Source organism: Cynocephalus volans, chromosome 8 (genome assembly GCF_027409185.1).
Source record: "Cynocephalus volans isolate mCynVol1 chromosome 8, mCynVol1.pri, whole genome shotgun sequence".
Taxonomy (NCBI): domain Eukaryota; kingdom Metazoa; phylum Chordata; class Mammalia; order Dermoptera; family Cynocephalidae; genus Cynocephalus; species Cynocephalus volans.
In genome coordinates, this window is record NC_084467.1 from 138,541,121 (window position 1) to 138,551,380 (window position 10,260).

Below are 10,260 nucleotides of genomic sequence, written 5' to 3' on the forward strand. Positions count from 1 at the left end.
GACTTTGGTGTTATAATACTGTGCTCTAACTACTTGGCTACCCAGCCAGCTCCTAGCAGGTTGACTCTTCCAGGACTTCTGGAAGAAGTTTTGCACTTCTCAAAATAGGAATGAATTAATCTAATTAATATCCCTGCTCGCTTAACATTTCTTAATATTTCAGTGAGAAGATACTCTCCCGATGACACTGATGGAAAAACAGACATGGGGAAGTGAGCATTCACATGACACAATGACAGTCAATAAGGACGTCAGCCTAACAATGAGACAAACAACCTAATGACCCCTCAGCGTTTCCTAACTGAAAAGAACACCCAGATAGAAACACAAAATTATAGACAGAAACCAATGACACTAATACACCATTTACTCCTTCACTGCTTATAATTATTCATTTTAAAATGATAAAACTCATTATTTATTGCAAAAAAAGTAAACCTTACAAATGAACATAAACCAAAAAAGCAAAATATCTACTCCTCCTTCATTCTAATCCCGTCCCGTGACCTTTTTTCAACAGATTGGAGTATGTTCTTCTAGACCTTTCTGTGGATGTGTGTACATATTTAAACACACCTGCCATGTACATACGAGTCAGCATGGGTTTGTCACTGAACGGTGTGTTACAGACACCTCTCTGTGCACAAAACAGGAAAGGAGGCTTGCAGGAGGAAAACCTGACTTCTCACCCTAGCTGTGCCACCTGTGAACTGCGGGAACCGGAACAGGTCCGCTAACGCCACTGACCCCTATCTGGAGAAGAGACATAAAAACACCTGCCTTCATCCACCTGACTGATTAGCTGTGATTTCAAATGACACAATGACAATAAGGACATTTTGAGGCACCTGGAGAGAGAGACAATTGTTAGGTCTGCAACTACCTGCCAAAAGTCACAAAAGGAAGAGACTGAAAGAGGTAAAATGGTTTGGTGAAAATCAATCAGCACTCATGGAAATCAACTCAAACAATTTGCTACCTATCATAGGAAAAATGACATAGAATACAAAGTGTGCTGCAACGCATAGGGCTCCAGGCCCGCTGGAAGATGATAATCGCCGTGAACAAATGCTGAGTGCACATGTATGGCACCCACGCACGCACATATGCACACGTGTGGGCACACACATGCATACGCATGCACAGATCATGCACACATGTGGGCGCATATGCACACACACCCTGAGGCATCCTCCCTGGGACAGATCAATGCAAAGACATCAAATTATACTATTAACTCCAAGAGGCTCTTCCAGTGTCCGGCCACAAGCTGGCCTTAGTGACTGGGGCTGAAGGGACACGCTCTCGGGGCCACGTGCCGCCCTTCCCCCGGCCCCACGAGCCGGGACCCAGCATGGGTTCTAGAACCCCAGCTGGAGCAGGCTCCTTGGAAACGGTCTTCAGTGCCTGGTCAGTGCCGTGGTGGCCGCGGCTTCTGCAGCACCTGATTCAGGCACAGAGAGTGGGACGCGGCTGGGCTGGGGGTCAGCCTCACCGTGAGGAGCGTCGGGGGTCCGCCGTGCCCGGACTGCGGCCCAGACCCTCGGAAGCGGCCCCCTTGTCCTCGCCCCGTCTGTGTGTTGGCGACACTTCATCTCCTCTCATCGATTCACCTATCACTTTTCCTTCCCTCCTAGCCGTCCCCGGCTGTCCGGACCTGCTGGCTCTATTTCCATCGTGGACTTTGACTTTGGGCTGGAAACTGAGGTAAGTTAGGTTGACCGACCAACTACTGGAGAAACCTCTCCCAACCCTTCACGAGTCCCGTTCCTTTAGTGCTCACCAAATCCCACCCAAGAATTCAGGGAGCCGTCAGTCCTTCCCAGGAGCTGACTGCACACATTCCTATAAGATGCCTGATGGGTTCTGTACCTGTCAGTGCTGCGGGCTCTGTGCTCCTGCTATGCTTTTCCTGAAAAGTGACTGGGTGGCGTGTGTGTTTGACTTGCTCTCCCCCCACCGGGAAGTTGGAAAAATAGGTACCCGAAGCACACTTGTTCTCAACAACTAAAAAGTACAGCTTTGCGAACAAAATACTGCTGGGTTTGCTGTTTATGTGAGGGGCAGTCCTCTGGCCTTGACCCCTTCACGGGCTTATTGTCCCCGTGAGTATCTTCATGGTGTGTGTTCCTGCACTTGGTATTTGCCGGTGTATGCTTTCCCAACTTATTTGCATACAAAGTGTAACAGATCTGAGAATAAAGAGGCTGTGAACCTTTCATTTATTAGCTGCAGATGCTTATGAAATTGCAGATTTACAGGAACCTGTATTCTGCTCTTAATGATTCTAGTCTGGGTCTTTCATTTGCAGATGATGCGTGAGGTGATGCCAACCATCAGTGAAGCCGAAGGCTCCCCAGGAGGAAGTGGGAGCCATGCATCCAGCTCCCCTTCACAGGCAGACACAGATTCACATATAGAACAGTTGATGGTCTCCACGCTAGAAGAAAGGGACCGACTTCTTGACACTCTTAGAGAGACTCAAGAAACGCTGGCATTAACCCAGGGGAAATTACACGATGTTGGTCATGAAAGAGATTCCTTGCAGAAACAGCTCAAAACTGCACTTCCACAGGAGTTTGCTGCACTTACGAAGGAACTGAATGTATGCAGGGAGGAGCTCCTTGAAAGAGAAGAAGAAATTGCTGAACTGAAAGCAGAAAGGAACAACACCAGGCTGCTTTTAGAACATCTGGAATGCCTTGTCTCTAGGCATGAGAGGTCTCTCAGGATGACCGTGGTGAAGAGACAGGCACAGTCCCCAGCAGGTGTGTCCAGCGAAGTCGAAGTGCTCAAAGCACTGAAGTCGTTGTTTGAGCACCACAAAGCTCTGGATGAAAAGATGAGAGAGAGATTACGAGTAGCACTTGAAAGGTGTGGTTTGTTAGAACAAGAATTAGGTGCCACACACAAAGAGCTAATGGTTCTTAAAGAACAGAATAAGCAGAAAAAAACACTAACAGATGGAGCACTTGACATGAACCATGAACAAGAAAATACCCCAAGCACGAATGGAAAGAGATCTTCTGATGGTTCATTAAACCACGAGGAGGACCTGGCTAAAGCAATAGAGCTCCAGGAAGTCATAGACAAGCAATTGAGGGAGCAGAGCCAAATGAAAGAGCAACTGGCCGCCCTCTCCAGTCACATGGCAGAGCTGGAGGAAGATCTCTACACGGCCAGGGAAGACTTGATCAAATCTGAGGAGATGAACTTGAAATTGCAAAAGGACATTCGTGAAGCCATGGCCCAAAACGAAAACATGGAAGAGAGAATCAGTCACGTGGCAGAGCTGGAGGAAGATCTCTTCACAGCCAGGGAAGACTTGATCAAATCTGAGGAGATGAACACAAAATTGCAACGGGACATGCGTGAAGCCATGGCCCTAATGGAAGACATGGCAGAGAGAATCAGTCACGTGGCAGAGCTGGAGGAAGATCTCTACACGGCCAGGGAAGACTTGATCAAATCTGAGGAGATGAACACGAAATTGCAACAGGACATTCGAGAAGCCATGGTCCAAAAGGAAGACATGGAAGAGAGAATCACTACTCTTGAAAAATGCTCCCTCGCTGCACAGCGTGAAGCCATGTCTGTGCATGACCTCAATGATAAACTTGAAAACGAAATTGCAAACAAAGATTCTATGCATCGCCAGACTGAGGATAAAAACCGCCAGTTACAGGAACGGCTGGAATTAGTGGAGCAAAAGCTGCAGCAGACCATGAGGAAAGCCGAGACACTCCCGGAGGTGGAGGCGGAGCTGGCGCAGAGGGTGGCAGCACTCTCGAAGGCTGAAGAGAGACAGGGCAACACTGAAGAAAGGTTAAGACAGATGGAGGCGCAGCTGGAGGAAAAGAACCAAGAACTGCAGCGGGCAAGCCAGAGAGAAAAAATGAATGAAGAGCATAATAAATGTTTATCAGACACTGTTGACAAGCTTCTTTCAGAATCTAATGAGAGGCTCCAGCTTCATCTGAAAGAGAGAATGGCTGCTCTAGAAGAAAAGAATTCTCTGTTAGGAGAAGTTGAAAATGCAAAAAAGCAATTGGAAGATACACAACATGATAAGGATCAGCTCGTCTTAATCATTGAAGCTTTGAGGGCTGAACTAGACCAAATGAGACTAAGAGGTGCTTCACTTCATCATGGCCGACCCCACTTGGGCAGTGTCCCAGATTTCAGGTGCCCTGTGGCAGACAGTCACACAGATTCCTACAGCACCAGTGCAGTGTTGCGGCGCCCCCAGAAAGGCTGCCTAGCTGCTCTACGGGATGAGCCTTCCAAGGTACAAACTCTTAATGAAGAGGATTGGGAACGTGCCCAACAGGCTAGTGTCTTAGCAAATGCACCACAAGCTTTTGAGAGCGATGTCGATGTGTCTGATGGTGAAGATGAGGACGCCATGGATGTGAGAAACTCGAGAGGCTCCCAGGACGGTCCCGTGAGCAATCCCAGCAGTAGTAACAGCAGCCAGGACTCGCGCCACAAAGCCCCAAAGAAGAAGGGCATCAAGTTCTCTATCAGCTGCTTGTTTGGCAAGAAAGAAAAGGGCCGACCTGGACACGCTGGCAAAGAATCATTACGACACCCTGGTGTTTCAGGGACAGATAATGCATCTCAAGATGCCTTGTCACTGAGCAAATTGGGAGGACAGGCTGAAAAAAATCGTAAACTTCCAAAAAAGCATGAATTGCTCGATGAAGCCCGAAGACAAGGTTTGCCTTTTGCCCAGTGGGATGGGCCAACCGTAGTTGTGTGGTTGGAGCTCTGGGTGGGGATGCCCGCCTGGTATGTGGCTGCCTGCCGAGCCAACGTGAAGAGCGGGGCCATCATGTCAACCCTGTCGGACACCGAGATGAAGCGTGAGATCGGCATCAGCAACCCCCTGCATAGGCTGAAGCTGAGGCTGGCCATCCAAGAGATCATGTCTCTTACCAGCCCGTCCGCCCCTCCCACGTCACGAACGACACTCGCATATGGGGACATGAACCACGAGTGGATTGGGAACGAGTGGCTGCCCAGCCTGGGCCTCCCTCAGTACTGCAGCTACTTCATGCAGTGCCTGGTGGATGCCAGGATGCTGGACCACCTGACCAAGAAGAACCTCCGCAGGCAGCTGAAAATGGTCGACGGTTTCCACAGAAACAGTTTCCAGTGTGGAATGATGTGCCTGAGAAGATTAAACTATGACCGAAAAGAACTGGAAAGAAAAAGAGAAGAAAGTCAGCATGAAGTAAAAGATGTGCTTGTTTGGAGCAATGATCGAGTGATTCGCTGGATCCTGTCAATTGGCCTTAAAGCATATGCAAACAATCTTTTAGGGAGTGGCGTTCACGGTGCCCTTCTGGCCTTAGATGAAACCTTTGACTTCAACGCACTGGCGCTATTGTTACAGATCCCAACATGGAATACACAGGCTCGTGCTGTCCTACAAAGAGAATTTAACAACCTTTTGGTCATGGGGACTGACAGAAGGTTTGATGAAGACGATGATAAAAGCATTTAGGAGAGCACCTTCATGGAGAAAAAAATTTAGACCAAAGGACATTCATGGCTTAGCTGCTGCATCAGCAGGGACTCTCTCTGCAAACTTGCATGTTACTTCTTCTATGTCTTCACCCTCCACGCAGCCAAAGAAGATGCAGATGGATGGCAGTGTGTCAGGAACACAGAGGTTGGATTCTCCCACAGTCAGGATTTACTCCTGCTAAAGCCTCCTGCTGTTTACCCACACTACTTCTACAGATGATTACGCAGCATTTTGAATCCAGCAAAGACCACATTTTAGAATGCAATGCAATCTTTAATCTCTTAATACTTGTTATATGGACCCTAAGATATTTTATTACAGAGTTTTTAATTAGTGAAAAATTCATGAATACCATCGAGAAAATATTTTAGAATTTAATGCTTCTTATATTTATGTAAACTTATGACTCTTCATTTATATAGTTACTTACTTTTTCATGTCTATCCATGCTATAAATATCCTTTCATATCAATTCATATTCTTATACCTAATTTTAGTTTTTCAAATGAATGTACTGTAATGCTTATATGTATAAATCCTATGGACAAATATAGGGCTTTTGTAAATTATACATTTATTGTAATTATTATTGTTTAATTTTTTAATGATAAACCATTACAGAAAAGAAAAAAATAAATAAATAAAATTAAAAAAAAATTTTTTTAAGTATTAACTCCAAGAGATGATTCTTGAATGTGAAGACTAAAAAAGCAATTTCAGAAACCAAATGGAAAGATTAAGATTGTGACATAATCTAAACTCAGGAAGGAGATAAGCCAGGACAGGACCTCCTCTTACAGTCATCTTTGGTGGGTTACAGAGCAAAACTTCTGTCTCAAGGGGAGGTGTAAATCTTGTAAGCACAGGGAGTAGGTGGCCAGGGGCAGGAGTCCAAACCAGACAGCCGAGGGGACAACTACAACTGTGTTGTCCACCTCAGGCACCCTTGGCAATATGCAGAACCACAGGGCATGAGCCTTTTCCAACCCACTGCAGTGGCCCATAGAGGAAGGAAGACATGCTCAGATGGCAATGTGTGCAACCTACTAATGCAGCTTCTAAGGTTTTTCCTTCTAAGAAAACAGACTCCTGGGCAGAATTAATTCACTAATTAAACTGATATTTATTGAGTACTCTTTATTTATATTTACAAAAACTAATTATTTATGTGATGACTGTCAGAATAGGGAAGTTGAGCCCCACGGAAGCATTTAACTTCAGAGGGAGCTAACCTGGCCAAGGCTTCAGGGAGAGCTTCCCAGAGGAAATAAAGCCAAAGCTGGGATCATAAGGGTTAGGAGGCGTCAGCAGGGGGAAGACTCTGGGGCGACAGCGGAGGCAAAGTTCCTGAGGTGGCAGAAAGCCAAACACGAATTTTAAAGAGACTGAAGAACTGTGTAGCTGAAGAATAGAAAGAGAGGGTAGGAACGGAGCACAATGGGATCTGCTGTACTCGTTGATTTCCCAGCCAACGAGAATCACACTTCATAACACTGGTAGAAGATATCAGACAGATGCCTTGGCTGAGAGTATAAGGAAATCACGCAAAACTTCCAGCCACCTTCGGGGACCTTCAGGCACGTAGTGTAGAGCAAGAGTGATTAGGCAGTAGTTATGCTCAAACCACAGATTTTTTATGAGTGCGGAGATTTTAGAGAAATGTATTAAATCATATTAAAATTCCAGAGATCGTAAAATGCTCTAATATTGGTAAAATGTTTAATAAAAAATTTTCTAGGTAGGAAGTCATCTCTACCACGATGTGTAACCTCCAAGCCAAGAATTAAATTACCACGACAAAAGAAAACAAAACAAAATCTAATGTACTGGGTCCTTCAGGGAATGAAGACTAAGTCAACCTTGACACTGACTCTGAGTCAGACCCTCCACCTTGTTCTCTCAGTCACAGAACAGTTTCCGTCTGTTTCAGGGAGGGTTGTCAGATCGAAGCTGCCTCTGAGACCGCCGGCTAGATAGTATGGAAATATTATTATCTGGACTTGTCAAGGTCATCTTGTTGTCAGCACCACGCTCACCCGGTGAGCTAACCGGTGAGCTAACCGGCCATCCCTATATAGGATCCGAACCTGTGGCCCTGGTGTTATCAGCACTGCACTCTCCCGAGTGAGCCACAGGCCGGCCCTTGCCACGGTCATCTTGCATGGCTTTCTTGCATCGTCATACTTTGATACTAGTACTAAGTAGGAATGATAGCACTGGGAAGGGAAGTGAAGGAGGGAATGAGAGAGAGAGCCAAAGAAATAAATGCAAACGAAGCTAGAGTCAGGTCTAAGCAACAGAGGGTAAGAGTGGGGCAGGGGTCACAGGGCGCTTACAGAAGAGAAAAAGCTCCAAGGCAAGGAGGAGGAAGCATAAGAATGTATAGGAAGACACACCGAAATACAGAGTAAATATGGGGAGAGGGCCAAGAGTAGGATGAGAGGAGCCTGAAACCAATTACCCATAGTCAAGGTTATTTACACACCTGACTTTCATTCCCAAACCAAGTACTTAAGGGAAGTATTTTCATTTTCATCAGTGAGAAGGAAGTAGAAGCCACATAGCATAGAGGTTAAGGCCTGGGTTAAATCCAAGCTCTTTCACTTATACATTGGATGACCTCGGACACATTCCTTCATTTCTCGATGTCCCCGTCCTCTGCTTTAAAAGGGGATAATAATACATAGAGTCATTATGAGAATTTTAAAAGTTTACACAGTTCTTAACACAGGGACTATTCCTACTAAGCAGTCAATAAATTCTAGCTATTATTAAAAAAGGACACCACTAGTCACCAAAATTATCCTTCAAGGACTTCAATACCTCATTCTCTAATTTCCCACAGTCCAAGAAAGGAGTTTTCATATGTAAACAGGCCGCTACTGAGTAAATTGCTGCAGCCTTCTACAGTTTTCACCATTAGAATGTAGTTTGTGTTAGTGAGACAAATGCTACTGAGAACAGGGAGCAGGTTCACCCTGAGGGTCCTGACCAATCTGGTCGTCTTCTCCTTGCCTCACATCCTTCAACCCACCTCCTTCCCCAGGAAACACGTGTAACTTCCACATTTCTAACAGCTGTTTGGGGACCTTGCTCAGGGTGTTTATTCAATAATAAAGCAACAGCCAGGCAAGACAGCACAGTTTAAAGGAAATAATGCCAAATTACAAGATCTCAGAGTAAAAACACTCTACAACATGAGTCACAGCAGTGACACCATGATCTAGTTCTTCGTGTACTTCTGTCGTCTTATTACTGTGACATAGACAAATGTGGTCATTTTCATCATCTGCAAGGCTGCAGGATGAGTGTGCTGTTTACCTTTCTCCAACACGTAGAAAACCTAGGAGACAGTCATGCCACCATTCATCAATGCTGTTTTACTCTTCCTCAGTTATTAGAACATGAATTTCTGCTCAGGAGCATTCTACCCGTGTCCCTTAAATGCACTGGTTTTTTTTGTTTTGTTTTGTTTTTTGCAGGGATATTTAAAAGACCATCTCAGGCTCTTTTATGTGGCATATTACTTCTTTCTTATTTTTTTACTTAAAAAAAAATCCCTTTGACATTATAACCTTTAATTCCTCTATATTTGGAGTCGTGGATCTTATTTTTGCTCTGTTCTTCACCCCTCCTTCCTCCTTTTCCCCATTTTTGTTACAACCACTCAGATTAATTTCAATCGCCTGCTTAGGGTATTTGAATTTGCTGGAATGAATATTGATTGCAAACTCTCTGGGAAGAATTTTTTAATACACTCCACTGTAAAGTTTCCCAGGCATTAAAGAATCACATCCAACTTTCTTTAACTCAGTTCCCTTTTCTTTAAAGTGTGTCCAATGTCTTAGATTACTACAATTTACATAATCCTTTACCAGCCACTAAAATCTGGTGTCGCTATTTACAACTTCTGGGAAAAGATTAAAAGACATCCATGTCCTATCATCTGGGTGTGTGGAAATGAACGCAGAATGATTTCAACAATTCAAAGCGCTACTGTGGTAAAGAGCTTGAGAAATAAAACTTGGCTTTCCAGAAGGGAAGTGATGAGATTCAATTAAAGAAAAGGAAACAGAAGCTATTTTGACATTATATTAGTGGTTAAAGAAAGAAAGAAAGCATCATTTCCTGAGGAGTTTTAAACCTTCTTATGTAAATTTAGACAGATAGATAGGTAGATATCATAATCTCATGTACACTTCAAAGAATGAAGACTCATGGTGTAAAAGCTCTACATGGTTAATAGCCCTACTTTAAATTCTCTTCACTTCTGAATTCAATGATTGTAATAAATCTGCCCTAGGGAAAATTTCCTTTTTTCTATCTGATTCAGATTTTATTATTCTAAAAGATGGTATTTTTCCTGTGTAAAAATGTCAGGAAGGCAGAAAAGGGCACAGGTGGAATGAATGTGGGCAGAGATGTTTTCTTCTGCCATAGGAAGTTGATTCCTAAATAGTGGCCAGTTTGGGGAACCTAGAAGTAGAAACAGCATACGTTATGATATACATCAGTCTAGCCCTAACATCATAAATCACTGTGTGGCAAATATTCCAACATCGAGAAGCCTTGGAAATTTAATTCTTTGCAGCTGAAAACATTCTTGTTTTAGCTAGATAACTTTAGAGGTTCCCGATTCTGTACAAAGCCTGAACCCAGCATATTCAGAACTGGAATTACAAGAACTCTGCATGTGGGAGTCATTGCACCATCTGATACTTTTTTAA

General features: G+C 44.3%; 1 protein-coding gene across 1 annotated transcript; it reads left to right on the forward strand.

The window, feature by feature from the left end:
* Nucleotides 1-2,311: 2,311 nt before the first annotated feature.
* On the forward strand, nt 2,312-5,714 carry LOC134384987 (liprin-alpha-1-like). Its single transcript, XM_063106826.1, is given in 3 exon segments — nt 2,312-3,148; nt 3,419-5,503; nt 5,505-5,714. Coding segments are annotated over 3 exon segments (3,132 nt in total).
* The last annotated feature ends 4,546 nt before the right edge of the window (nt 5,715-10,260 follow it).